This window comes from Nymphalis io, chromosome 1 (assembly GCF_905147045.1).
Source record: "Nymphalis io chromosome 1, ilAglIoxx1.1, whole genome shotgun sequence".
Classification (NCBI taxonomy): domain Eukaryota; kingdom Metazoa; phylum Arthropoda; class Insecta; order Lepidoptera; family Nymphalidae; genus Nymphalis; species Nymphalis io.
The window spans coordinates 668,776-683,791 of record NC_065888.1 but is presented as its reverse complement, the minus strand read 5'-3'; the positions used below and the strand labels follow the sequence as shown (position 1 = coordinate 683,791).

Here is a 15,016-nt window from a genome sequence, read left to right as displayed (position 1 = left end):
AAACTATTAGTTAATACCAAAAATAATGATACTCGCAAATTTATTTTTAAGTTAAACCTCTGTGAACACTGTAGGGAAAAAAAATCATTACAGTTGTGTGTTACGTGCGAATGTTAGTATGAACAATAAATAATTTTATAGTAATGACGAGTAATTGTTCTTGTGGAGAAGTATATAATCTCTTCAAGTTATTTTTATTCGTACACTGCGTACTACATAATAATTTTTAAGTGGGCTTTTCCTTAAGTCGATTACAAACATTTTTTAAAACATATTTCAATTATTCGCCAAAACTATAAATACTTACTCTTTTATAAAAATATAACCATATAAGTTTAACCCATAGAGGTTACTGAGTCAGGACAGTTCGGTGGTAACTTATATGATGTTTTTAATTAATATTACATCTAATTCACTTTGTTAAGTTGAATTTTATTCAAATTTATATAAATATGTATTTATAATATGTATAATAAATGTATTTTTCATATACATATTTATATACAAGAAACTGTTGTATTCATACACATCTTAGTCGTAAAAATAAATATATGTTTATATAGTAAATAAATGAATGCTCTATGTTATCTTAAAAATTCGAAGCTCGGCCAGTCTCCCAATTAGTATGCGAGATGAACTATCAGTGACGCGGTGACGAACAATGCTGCGCCCGCGCAACTCGATAATCGCCCCCGCGAAAACAACATAACTTTGCGCATTTTATACGCGACAAGGGCTAAGTGATGGGAATTTGTATTCGCGTTACGGACATTGAATCTGAGTCTAAGGTACAATAAAATCTTTTTTTCCAATTTCTAGACAAATGGATAAAAGTTTAAGATAAAAGTTAAAGATCAATTATATTTAATATTATTTTAGCCAACTTCGTAAAAAAAGTGATAAAGTGTCAAGTTACCATAGGAGAAGACTTCGCACTACGTTGCTTATTGAGTTAAATATTGAGTAATTTTTTTACCTTTCCCTGAAGTACTTAGTAGTTTTATACTTAAAAACGGAAATATTTTACGAATATCTATATATATCCTCTATTACTGGTTTAGTTAAATATATCATACGTGTATAATATATCGGTTTATTATTTCGCCTCTTTTAATAGACGAAATATTCTATGCTAAGATGCTCACGAAAATAACAACAGCTCCTGTGGAATGCAAATTATAATACATTTAGCATATTTTTCATATTATATGTGGAAATTTACAAAATGAAATCGTACTAAAATTCGCAACATTAAATATATCCAATTTCATTAATGCGTCTAAATTTAATTTCTGCTTTGCATAACGTTCTTCGTAAGATCTAATGACAACGCATTAGCGAGGTCATTAGATCTTACGAAAATTATAATATTGGTTTTGACAAGATTTATGATGTTTTAAAACTGATTATTTCTTCAGATTAGTGCAAGGATGTTATTTTTAATATATTTATTATTCATCTCGTGCTCGGCGGTGAAGGAAAAACATCGTGAGGAAACCTGCATGTGTCTGATTTCACTGAAATTATTCTACATGTGTATCCACGAACCGCATTCGCATTGGAGCAGCTTGGTGGAATAAGCTCCAAATCTTCTCCTAAAAGGTACATAAAGCTTTAGCTCAGCAGAGGCACATTCAAAGGCTGTTTCTTTATTTAACTATCAAATCCCTCGTCATAAATACGAGTTCTCAACACCCACAAGTATTTCTTTGGGACTTCAAGCATTCCTGTCTCCTTTAACTATTTAATTCGGCCTTTTACAAGCCCATAAGAGATAATCTGGTCCTTTGTTCTCGGTCCTTCATAAAGATAATTCCGGTGGCATGCGCGACTTATGAACCTGATGATTTTAGGAATTTCTCCGGTCCGCATTTTACCGATGCATGCACACTAACTTCTTCCTAGTATTATCCAGTAACTTCAACAAACCTTCATTTTATTCGGCGGGAAAAGTCAACATGAATGTTACTTGCAATTTTTTTTAAATTGTCACAACGTGGCGTTCGCCTACACAGAACTCGACAACTCGAACGACCTTACTATGACTTTAAAATGGCTTTAATAAAAGGTTTGTATTGTATCTTTATTTCTATATTGTTTTTTAATAATAATAATAATGTCCTCCAGACCGATTTCGGCCACGGCGATTAATGTCAAGAGGGATTAACCAACTACGCAGGGGATATTATAGTGCACAAGTGTGTGCACAAACACAAGTGCACTCTCTGTTCCCTAACTCTCATAATCTGATGGGACGGCAAACTGACACGACCGGAAAGAGTTCAGGCGCAGGACCAACGGCTTTACCTGCTTCCCGAGGCACGGGAGTGAACACATTTCCAACTTCAAGACTCCGGGCTGCTACTGAGAATTTTCTGGCAGAAAAATCCAATAACTTTTTATTAGCCCGACCTTGGAATTGAACCCAGAACCTCCGGGTCTATGGCCTTACATCAAGCCACTAGACCAACGAGGCAGTCAGTCATTGTTTTTATATATTATTAACATAATATTATTAACATTATCATCATATAGCATCATTAGCTAATCACAAACGTCCAAAAATCCTTATATTATTTTATCAACGTATTGGAAAATTCGTTTGTAACTAATAACGTATTTATAAATATAGATTATGTTTTAGGCCAAGTGATGTTTTGTGAAATTCCGCAATCTGTACTTGAGCTGCCACTAAATTTAATTTGTTGTTAAAAATAATCTATCTCATTATTAAATCATTTTTCTCTGTATTAGAATATACTCCGTCATAAATTATCCGAATGGAATGAATTATCGCTGGATCTCGTGTAGAAATTAACAAGTTATTACAAATATGTTTTTTTATTATTCAAATATACTTTTAGGTAATCTGTGTGAATTACGATTTTAATTTTATATAGATATTATAGCACTAACACGCCGTTTCGCTACAAAGTGTGCATGCTATTTATATTTTTTATTACGCTTGACGATTTAAAAACAATTTTAAGTCTATTTCAATAAAAATATTTAAGCTGAAACTTTGTAAAGTAGTTATTAACACTTGGGGATATTTCTTACATAATCTTTATTAATAAATGAAAAGTTATTTTTGTAATAATACCTGATAACACTATTAAACCAAAATACATAAAATTTACAACAGAAGATTCAGCGCGTTTCGGTGGACCCTTTAATAAACGTAAATTTCAAGTTTATATATATAATACAACAATATACTACAATAAAGTCATTGCAACGCATGCTGACCATTAGCTAGTGTGCAAGCCCGTCTGGATAGATGTCATCCACCCAACAAATATAAATAATAATATTGTGTTCCCTTTTTAAAGGGCGAATGAACATAGGTACTTCTTACAGTGCCAATGTCTGTGTAGTATCGACCACTCACCAATAGGTGGCTTATTAGTCAGTCGTCCCGCCTTTAATAATTAAAAACATATAATATGAAAATTAATCTTTAATATATAGTGTAAGATAGATCAATCGCAAAAACAATTGCAATCTATAAAGCGGTGGTTGGTGGTGGTTCGTGCGGGATTTAATAACACAACGAGATCGAAACAAAATAATAACAGGAAATAATATTAGAAGTCCGTTGAACAGCGTTTAACGAACTATCTCCGATGGGCAGCGAGGTCCAGAGACCGTTTACACGATGTCGTTTCGATATCAATATTTGTGTAATAAGGCTAACAAATCACAACTTATCGAATTTAAACTGGATTTATAATTGTTTATTTGTTTAACATATTGGAAATTTTAATAAAATAAATAACGCGTAATAATTTACGGAGTAGAAGGCAATAAGGGAGTGCTTGTTTTAGTAAATAGTATACAAAAATTGTATTTTTAATATTGCTTTGAAATTATTGTTATTAGTATGATTAAGGACATCTGAATATCTATATATGAGATCTGAGTACACGAATATCTTATGATTTAATGTCCCGAGCGTTCGATTATTTGGTTTTTGAAAGGACAGTTATTGAGTGTGTATAAATGTGCGTATGTTCATGAGCATTTCTCTCATCTGACTGTTAAGAGGTTCTTGCTTGATTGGGCATTAGCATCGAATATGCCCCAGCAGACCTCGTAAATCGCAACCTTTTTTTAACGCTGGAATAACGCATTACCCCACTGTTCCCGTGTGGGGTATGTTGGTTCGCCAGTGTCCAAGGCGCCAAATGCGCCCCGATCATCAACATACTTATTAAAAAATTAGCAGTACCTTTTAAGCCGAAGGTTTCCTTGATGTTGTATTATTTCATACAATAATATCAGTAAAAAATCTTATGGTAAATAGCTTAGGATCAAAAAGGAATTAATTAAGAAAACAGAGACATATCCTCGAAAAAGAGACTAAAATTTAACTGTAATCATAGCTAAAAAAAATCGTATACTTGAATTTATACCGAATACAACAAAAATTATGCTAGAATGCAACTGAACGTAGAATATACTCGTATAAATAGAAATACAAAAATACTCGTTAAGATTAAGTAGAAACGGTTTTATAGGAGATTTATTAAGTGCGTTTTTCCATTAGCCGGCTCGCAGTTGTGGCAAATTTAATTAGCGGATCACACGGAAGGATGCTGTAACAGAACGCAAGGTGTTGGAGTCACTTTCATAAAACGTGATACATTGAAGATGATACATATCGATTAAAATCACGAAATTTTCTCCCATTACCTCATGCAAATATAATTCAGAATATATTTTTACTAACTTAAATATTATTATGTAACATTGATTTTAATAGATTAGTAAATTATGTTAAATTAATTTATTTAATAATATATTTCATTTTATAATTACTATATTGTGCTTATCCCGAATATATTCGGTGTGAGGCGAATGATGATAAATAGTTTTTTAAGAAACTTTTTCATTTGCTTGTGTCTTTTTACTATAGACTTATTTACCTATTTGTGAGAAGTTTTAATAATTCAATTTTTCCCCTTTTCTGGCATAATTCAAATTAATAGTTGGCATAAATTAAAAAATGTGACATGTTGATAATGTTGCCAATTTGCTTTTGTTGTCGTCCAAAATGTATGTTAAAATAGTCTTACGTATTCTTATGAAATATTAAAATGTTTAGCGTTAAACATATTGTTATCACATATGGTACAATATTATGATAATAATAATGCTAGTACAGTATTGTTGAATATTAGGTATTGTTACCTCGGTGACCAAGCCTAGTTCGGCTCTTATTATTAAAAATGTTTTTTTTTTTTTTTTATTGCATTTTTCCCAGGAAAGAAAAAGATATACACAAATTAGAAAACAACACGTTAGAGCTGTTTCCGAGATGCACGAAATAAATTTATTGTAATAATAATAATTGTTACATTTAATATTAAGGTGGCAACAATTGCGTAATTTGGTTGTATATTTCATCTGTAGCAATGGCTAAAATTGTTAACTGGCAACTGGCTATAGCTTGATTTTGATTAATAAATTGAGGCTTCGTAACCATTCGTGCCGCTGAATTTCTGTTTAATCATTTTTATTTCTTTAATATTACCTATTTTCTAAATGATAAGTTAATAAATTATAGTATTAATATAATTAGTTTATAGCTCTTAGTTGTGTTGATAATATAACATGGATGACGCGGAAAAATTGAGTTGCAGTAAGATAAAGCATAATTGTTCATGTTTGGTTAAGTATAAATTATAGTTTTTAAACAAATTCACCTATTTTAGAGGAAGAAATCTGTGAAAATAGTGATCTAGAACATTCTATGATGTCACTCGACGATTCAAAGGTGAATGAAGGAAAAGTTAAGAAGAAGAGAAGGAGACGCCGAGAGATAGACTTGGTTTGTGTTTACAAATATATAAGTAGAATATACAATATTATGGGTGTTAAATTGGTTAAATTTAATTCTGTTCCTTTTATATATTTATTGTATGTCTGAAGGTGAAATAATACAGTTAAATATTTAAATAAGTTACCATGGGATGTATTTTCTGTACACATTGCTGATAAAAATATATAACAATAAACATAAATAAATGTATAAGATAAATAAAATGGAAGTTTTTTAGAAAGTTCTAAATTTTTAGATATAGTTACTAAACATTGTATTTCTAATTTTTGTAGCTTGAGTAATTTCTATGATAATAAATAACCAATTATATTAAATGTAATATATTAAAATGTATCATTTATCAGAAGTCAGAGGATGATGAAACAGAAGATGAGGGGATGTCAAAAAAGATGTACCGTAGACTCAGTCCAGGACCTGGTCCCATATCACCTGCATCACACCGTGAACCTCGCACTTGTGTTTTGAAAGTAACATTTTAGTAATCATTTTTAGTAACATACTTATGACTTATAATTAAAGTCTTCTATTTAAAAACTCTAAGGCCATTAAATATGATGCATTTGTAGTGGTGTGTAAAAATTTTTAAAAAAAGACTAAGGTGTGGGATATTTAAAAAAAAATGGTATACTTATGGTGGTATAGCAGTATATTTATAACAATATTATGTATGTATATCCACAAGAATTAAAGATTAATATCTTACTATTACTTAATTAAATATTATATAATATTTTAATAAGATTTGGAATTAGCATTTGTTGATGTTCATATAGGATATATAATAATTTATGTATTTAATTAACAAAACTATCTAATTAATTGGTGGATAAGACTAATTACAGAGTTTATTGTCAGTGCTCTTCAGCAGAATCTTCTACTAAATGTTGTAAAATGATGATTCAAAACTTTTTATAGGGAGTGTTTCATGGTTTTAATAATTTGATTTGATTAAAGTGTTTAAAGATATAACAAAACAACATTTTGTATACAATATTTTATATTTTTTTATTGAGTAATTCAAATTGTTCATTTTGTAAATTCAATAGAGTTAATTTTCCGAGCTTTAAAAGTTGTTAACTAATAATGAATCAAACTTAACTCACCAACAAGTTAACAATTTGAGAGACAAATTATATTACCTGTCATATTAAGTAGTCTTAATTTAATAAAAAGAATAAAAATAACGTTAACTTTTATTGTTAACATCCAGGCCAGCCAGAAGCGTCGTCCACTCTCCCGGCTCCTGGAACAACTTCTGCGTAACCTTGAGAAGAGGGATCCCAATCAGTTCTTTGCGTGGCCAGTGAATGATAACTTTGCACCTGGCTATTCCACAATAATAAAACGTCCAATGGATTTCTCAACAATAAAACAGAAAATTGACGACAATGAGTACAAATCTTTAAATTGCTTTATTGTGAGTATATTCTTTTGATAATTTGTATTTTGTTTAAGTGTGTTTATACTAAATTTAGGATTTATTTTTAGAATGTAGTCTTACTTAAATCCACATGTATCTAAGATCTAATTAAAGATGTAATTGTGTTTATATTAATATCTTGTTAAATCCCAATTTCCTCACATTCAATGTATAGATATAATTTTAATAATTATTTCAGAGCGACTTTAAGTTAATGTGCAATAATGCAATGAAGTACAACAAACCGGGTACCGTTTATCACAAAGCTGCCAAGAGATTGCTACACGCAGGCCTCAAGCAACTCACTCCACAAAAGCTACGGCCGCTCGGTGATATCCTAACATATATGTACGAGATACCCATCAGAGAACTAGGATTCGATATCGGAAAGATGGATGTGGTGAGTGGATTGAAGACATTCTCATGAAATAATGGTATATAATAAATATTTTAATCAATAAATATTTCATCCTTATGTGATATTAGAAAATTTATGGCATTACCGTCAAATAGGAAATACTATTAAAATTGCACATCTCAATTAGGAAATTGTTGTACATATTTTGTTTGGAACATACCTGTGTGTACCAGAATGAAACAAATATAATGAACTTGACCAAAGAGGATTAAGTATAAAGTGTCATGACTCTTAAAGAGTATCGAATTGAAGCTTATCCCCACCTCTCCGCCACACTTTAGCAGCTATCTCGCTCGCACCATGCAAGCACCTTTATTGAATATTTACAGATTGAAGTACGATAATTCATAATAGTTTATTATATCATTAAACGCTTTCTTTACTCCAATTCCCTCATTTATATTTTCATATCCAATATATATCTCATATAAAACGCTTACTGATTGAATAGTTAGTGAGTCGGTTTGTATTTATAATATTACTTACAATCAGCATGTGCTTAACGGACTCTTCATGGGTAATTATTGACTTTAAAATTAACTAAATTCGTTCTGTTTAATTAAAATTGAATAAATTTTTATGACAAAATAGTGAATTAAACATTTTAAAAAAAAGGTTTTAGTGTTTCCTGAGTCACACTTTCTATCTACATAACAATAATAAATGGAGCATATTGAGTTATCTGGGCATTTTGAATGCATTCAACTACATATTTACTAAACGAGTATTTATTGGATTTTTATATGTACTTCTGTTGTAGTTTCTTATGATTAAATAAATAAAAGTTTGAGATGTGCAATTTTGTATGTTCCAATTTGTTTATGATTTAAAAAACTGACATTACATTGTACGTTTTTTTATGCATAAATAAATATATTACACTGATATATTTATTTATGCATAAAAAACGTCAATTGACAATTTCATTTTTTTATAAAATAGCAAAGAATTGGACACACATGCGCGACAAAGACTAAGTCTCTGTAATTGTTTTTGCACAAATGTGACTGTAGCATTAGTTAATGAACTAATTGGTTTCCGGCGTCAATTTTCGCTTCGCCTCGCTTGGTCGCGCAGGTGTGTATGACCCCTTATTGAGAAATATAAACATTTAATAATACCAGATGTCTATAAATTGCAAAGAAATGTTATTTACTGACAAGAAATTCAATTAACTTTACGAAATCCCGGTTTAAGTTACACATTCCGTTATCTTTATCAATATTACAGTATATAAAAATGTAATGTTTTGCAATGCAGCCGTTAAGGACTTACGGTCGAAAGGTTTGCAATATAATTATATTTCGTAGTGACATGCACTTAGGGTCAGCACAGACTGTAGACAGGAATTACGAAACTTAAGGCATGTTACACATGTAAAATATTTGTCAATTTTTTGAGTTTTTCAATCGAGATTTTCGAAATATTGAATAATATTGAGATTTTTATTGTCGATTATTTTGGCCACATTCGTTCTCACGCATGTGTTTTCGCTTGTCCGACACCAACCGAGGACTGAGAACGATAAAACGAACTGGACCGTACAAACCGATACTACCATGTATCCTGTCTCATCAGACGTGGCGTCTCTAGTGTTGTATGTCTGTGCTTGCCCTTAGAACTAGTTTATTCGCTTTACCGATTTGGATGAATGTTGTTTTGTTATATTAGTTTATCGCCGTTAAAGCGTCATATATTATAGTGCAGACTTTTGCATGTTCTGGGCGTAGTGAGATGAGATATTCGGCTTCCCACTGACATCCCTCGACGCGAGCATATCACACGAACGAAATGAGTTCTTAAACTGTTCACTCGCGGGGAGAACACGTCCCACGCGCTTCGCTAAGCTCAATATCCCATTTCGACTGCACAATGGGGGCCGCGGGGAAGGTTCGCAATAGAATAAAGGGCGACGTTCGTTCCGTGCCAGCACAAGGTGCTGAAGCGCAGCAGCCCCATCAAGAGCGGCGGCTCGGAGGCGGACGCCGTGTCGGACGGCGGGCTGGAGCGCGCGGACGGCGGCGACTGCCTCAAGATACAGATGGAGGCCGCGCGCGAGCAGCACCGCCGCCGCCTCGCCAAGAAAGGTAGCGGCTCGCTGGGCGCGGCGGGATAGCACGCCCGCAGCTTAAAGATTTACTTTAAATAAAATGACAAATATTGTAGACACACATTACAACCTCAAAATATGACTGTTTTGAATTGTATTGAAGATAATTCGGCAATGAGATAAGAAGCGGTCCTTATGACTAAGAATTTACAAGGGTATCACTTTATTCTGGAACGTTCGATGCTCGTAGGCCCTAACGAAATATTTATTTGCTCGAGTAAAAAATGTTCTTCGATTAGCTTTCTACTATTTCTATGCAGTGTATTGAAGCGTCTGACTTATGTAATAGAATTGTACTAGATGCAAAATTGTCATGTGAAACCTAGCTACGTATTTATTTTTTGAAATTCTATTGAAATGTACATTATGTGATCTTCAATACAAACACCTTTTTACAGTAACTTAACTTAACTAAACAATTTTTTAAAGTTGTTATAACATGAAGATCGTACGTTTGGTGTTCGTACGTTGTATGTTTTCTTTTTTAATTAATTACTTGGATTCTAATCTTTTATTTAATTTCGTATGAGCAAATACCAAACGACTAAATTGCATTATATTTTCAAGATTTGTGTCTAATCATAAACATAAAAGCATAAAGTGAACTCTCAATAAAATTGAATACAATACACAGGAGGTCTCCTCGTTGTAGATAGAAAAAGTATAGATATAAGATCGCGTCTCGTGAATGACGTATGAGAGGGGCATCTGAAATTTGGACGCCATTAGATTCGGTACAAGTCTCATCAACAAATCTGATCTGGCTGGCGTCGCATGTCCTCTCGCGCGCCCCCCGCCCCCCGCGCCGGTGCCCCCGTACCCGCTCAGTAACGCGCGTGCCCCGCAGCGTTCCCGCGCATGGACGCGGCGGGGCGCACGACGCTGCGGCTCGTGGCGCGCGCCGACGCCGACGAGCGGCCCACGCTGGGGCAGCTCGTGGGCCGCCTGCCCGCCGGCACCGGCTCGCTGCACGGTACGCGCCCCCTGCTCCATTATATCACATCTCACTCTGCATGACGGTCGACGAGTAGCACCTCCCCACCGTTTTTCATCTGTAGTCGATTCCAGTGGAGTAAAGATAAGTAAACGACTTTAACCTTGAACTACCGTGACGTCGTTGGACTATAATCTGAGGAGTCCGTGGTGTTCACTGGAGGTTCCTGAGAATTTTCAGATTTAAACGTCGGCGAAGTTGTTGTCGGAACTTTGGAACTAAAATTTAACTGGGTATAAGTAGTTAAGTGGTATTAGTAATAACTTATATTTATTTTAATGGAATAGGAAGGTGGACGAACGTATGGACCACCTGATGGTTAGTGGTCACCGACGCCCATAGACGTTAACATTGTAAGAAATATTAACCATCGCTTCCATCGCCGATGCGCCACCAACCTTGGGAACTAAGATGTTATGTCCCTTGTGCTTGTAATTACACTGGCTCACTTACCCTTCAAACCGAAACACAACAATACCAAGTACTGCTGTTTTGCGGTAGAATATCTGATGAGTGGGTGATACTTACCAAGACGAGCTTGCACAAAGCCCTACCACCAAAAAATTATAAATAAAGATATATTATGCATAATATGGAAATATAAAATAAACTTATATTTACTCCTTCGCCATTGGAATCTAATATATGTAATGATTGCGTCATCATTGCACTCCCCACGTGTCCGTGTCCGCAGCGACGCGCGAGGACCGCCGCAACCTGGCCAAGTGCGTGAAGCCGCTGCACTACGGGCCCTTCAGCTCGTACGCGCCCGCCTACGACGGCACCTTCGCCACGCTCACCAAGGACGAGTCGCACCTCATCTACCACACGCTGCGTGAGTTCACAGTAGTACGACCATTGTTGGTAACTTATGGCCACAGATTATAAAAACCAGGTTTCGTCATCTAACTGCGAGTTACTGGATGATATAAAATATTCTTATGCGACAAAATAGCAGCTGTATAAATATACTTATGAAAATCAAAGCTTTGGTCATTTTACATTTAAAATTTTAGCAATATGCATTCGTATTAAGGAACTGTCCCATACAGTATACAAAAAATCGAATTTCATCAAAACAAAATTGGTAAATGTGGATCACACGCGTTATTATTAACGAATTCTAAACAAACTAAGAACGTATTACGCGACAAACGTGTTACAATGCTATTCATAATAAACCTCGAATGTTCAATTCAAATTATGAAATGTTACTAATTTTTTTTTTTTTGTTCTAGGCTCCGAACCCAATCCCTTATATATAAAATTTATGATTGTTGTATATTTTAATTAGAAAAATGCTATTATTATAATACAGTGCATTATTCCAGCTTCAGAAACAGGACAAGGCAATGAGGAGATATTACGTTTCGCGCCCGACTCGCCCTGGCAGCACATTTACGACATGGAGGCCTTGTTCCCCGATAGGAAGAACCAGCCTGAACCCGCACCGGTCAAGGATGATAACGTGAGGACAATATACTATTACACTGATTTAATTTTCGTTATTGTCGTATGTAAATAGTTAAAAGCTAACTTGAATATAAATAACTTATTTAGTCATTAAAATTAAATTTTAAAGTTTCCAAATTATAATATTCCAATACATATACCACTATTTCTATATAAACAGAATTTGAGAAGTACTCTTAATCGTCAATTTTTCTAGAAAGAATCGGCATTGAAATCAGTATCTTTTTTTATTTATGTAAATTACATACAGTACAGTACAGTTAATGTCCCACTGCTAAGCCAAGGCCTCCTCTCCATTTTGAGAAGAAGGTTTGGAGCTTATACCACCACGCTGCTCCAATGCGACTTGGTAGAATACACATGTGGCAGAATTTCAATGAAATTTGACACATGCAGATTTCCTCAATACGTTTTACTTCACCGTCAAGCACGAGATGAATTATAAACACAAATTAAACGCATGAATAATTAATGGTGTTTGCCCGGGCTTGAACCCACGATCATCGGTTAAGATTCACGCGTTCTTACCACTAGGCCATCTCGGCTTAAATTACATACACACACTTAAATATGTGCGGTAGTCCGCTTCGAGCATCGCATTATTATTTTAAAATTGAAATCATAATAGTATCCTAAATCACCACTCGCAGGACCTGTCGAAGGTGAAGATCGACATCGATCAGCTGCGCTCGCTGTCGGAGCTGGGCATCGACGTGGAGTTCCTGGCGGACATCGAGGAAGACGTGCGGCTGGCGCAGCACGACTACGGGCTGGCCGGCGCGCTGCAGCACACGCACGGGCTGCTGGCCGCGCTCGAGCGGGAGCAGCGGGAGCGGTCTGTGCCCTTATACTTACTGCTTGACTTGGCCGGAATAGATTATATAGCTAGCTCGCCAATACTGTGAGCACAATACAGAGGTTCACTACTGATTAATGTTCAATAATCACATGGACCGAGTTTGTCGTGAAATGCTATTTAAGTGAATGCATAGCACGCCTTTCATTAGATTTTAAATTTTCAAAGACAATAGTAATACTACCAGATTATCTTTCACGATCATATCAACAATATATATAGGAGCTCAGTCTTGAGAGGTCCATAAAATCTTCGTTATAAGGCTACTATATTATGCTATAGTCTACAGCAATTAAAAAACAATTCTGTGCAAAAATAATACGTTCTCATATTGGAAATAGTGTAGAAGGTTAAGATAATTTTACAAACACTGGCAACGATTATTTTCCGTATTTGTACCACAGAAGGTCTCCTTAAAGGATACGTAGATATCAACGCCTAACAGACAGGGTGAACTGGCAATCGACTCATAATTGCGTCGACGACTCCTACGCAGTAATATCTATGCTGTTTAAATAAAAAATTATTTACAATTTTAATTAAGGATCCATTTAACTTTCTCAATCATATAAAGGGATCAAGAATAGATCCCTGACCCCAAATTCAATGGTGCGAACGAAATCTGAAGATCAAGTGCGGCTTCGCTAATCATATTTACGCAGCGCCCGGAGTAGGGTTTAATGGTGCCGATATATAAAGTAGTACACGTGGGCGTCCGCAGGCTGTCGGCGAGCGTGCCGTGGCACCTGTCGCTGTGCAGCCGCGCGGGCGGCGCCGAGCGCGAGGCGGCGCGCCTGGCGGCGGGCTGGCTGCGCGGGATGCTGGCGCGCGTGCCGCCGCGACACGTGGCCGACCCGGCCGCCCTGCGCGCCGCCATGGGCGTCACGCTCGACCACCTCGGTACCGCACCGACACCCCGCACCCCGCACACCGCACACGACACACACCACACCACCTCGCTGCACGCATCATTTTAGTCTACCTATAATCTATTCACGCAATACTAGACGCTAAAATATAGCCAAATATAAAATTCGTAAAAGTCAGCTCAATGTAAATACTCAAATGGTCGCAATCTGAGTTGACCAATCTAAAGTTCGCTCGTCCGTCACGTCCGCGAATTTAAAACAGTAAAAAATAACGTAACGCACTCATCGCCCTCTGACCGGCAAACCGATGGCGCGATTTATGCTTATACAACGTATCGTTGTTAGCCAAATACTTCCCTCTACACTCGTTAATTGTAAAAAATATTTTCACCTAAAAAACCTCTTATATCAAATGCGCTCTGCATCGAAATCAATTAATTAGTTGTAAAGTATGATTTGCAGACACTCCGATGGCGGTCGACGATTTCGAGATGGAGATGAACGAGCAGAGAGACACTGTCTCCGATCCAGACTCCAGGTCCAGCCACGACAAGTAGCGGCGGCTAGCTGTGACGAGCGAGTAATTGCAGTAATAACTATCCATTTGAACACGAATATTATACAAAACAAACAAAGACGAAGAAATAAAGCTAAAGATTCTAAAGTTGTTTTTTGTTTAATTAAGTCAATGTTATTTCACTGAAGTGAAATATAATTCGATATAAATAGATATTTCGTCATTGTATTACAAATAGCAATTTTTAGGGACAAATATGGGTAAAATATGGACTACTGATCAGCATAAGTCTTATCTGCACAAGCTGATTTACGACAGCACAGAACACAAATTTTGATATATCTATTTATTCGGTGATATCCAGATAAGCTATTTATCATGACATTGTGCAAAAATTGAATAAATTTCACAGACTATATCAAACAAAATATACTTTATACATGTTACAAGAGAATATTAAATGTGAATCTATAACCAATTCAGAATGTAAATTTGATTGAAATTAAACTCCGTG

The 15,016-nt window shown here is 35.3% G+C and overlaps 1 protein-coding gene across 3 annotated transcripts; it reads left to right on the top strand.

Annotated features, from left to right (window-relative positions):
• Positions 1 to 5,468: 5,468 nt before the first annotated feature.
• LOC126771220 (bromodomain-containing protein 7-like) lies at positions 5,469 to 14,653 on the top strand. Of its 3 annotated transcripts, none has more exons than XM_050490983.1 (13): positions 5,469 to 5,644; positions 5,718 to 5,833; positions 6,190 to 6,312; positions 7,056 to 7,262; positions 7,465 to 7,665; positions 8,944 to 8,967; positions 9,614 to 9,770; positions 10,641 to 10,766; positions 11,482 to 11,622; positions 12,119 to 12,255; positions 12,911 to 13,095; positions 13,838 to 14,016; positions 14,448 to 14,653. In XM_050490983.1, the coding sequence occupies exons 1-13, from the start codon at positions 5,617 to 5,619 to the stop codon at positions 14,540 to 14,542; spliced, it is 1,719 nt and encodes a 572-aa protein (XP_050346940.1). In that variant the 5' UTR covers positions 5,469 to 5,616; the 3' UTR covers positions 14,543 to 14,653. The 3 variants fall into 3 exon arrangements, with proteins under 3 accessions (XP_050346940.1, XP_050346958.1, XP_050346948.1); XM_050491001.1 differs by having other exon boundaries at positions 5,477 to 5,644; positions 14,436 to 14,530; XM_050490991.1 differs by lacking the exon at positions 8,944 to 8,967 and having other exon boundaries at positions 5,477 to 5,644.
• The last annotated feature ends 363 nt before the right edge of the window (positions 14,654 to 15,016 follow it).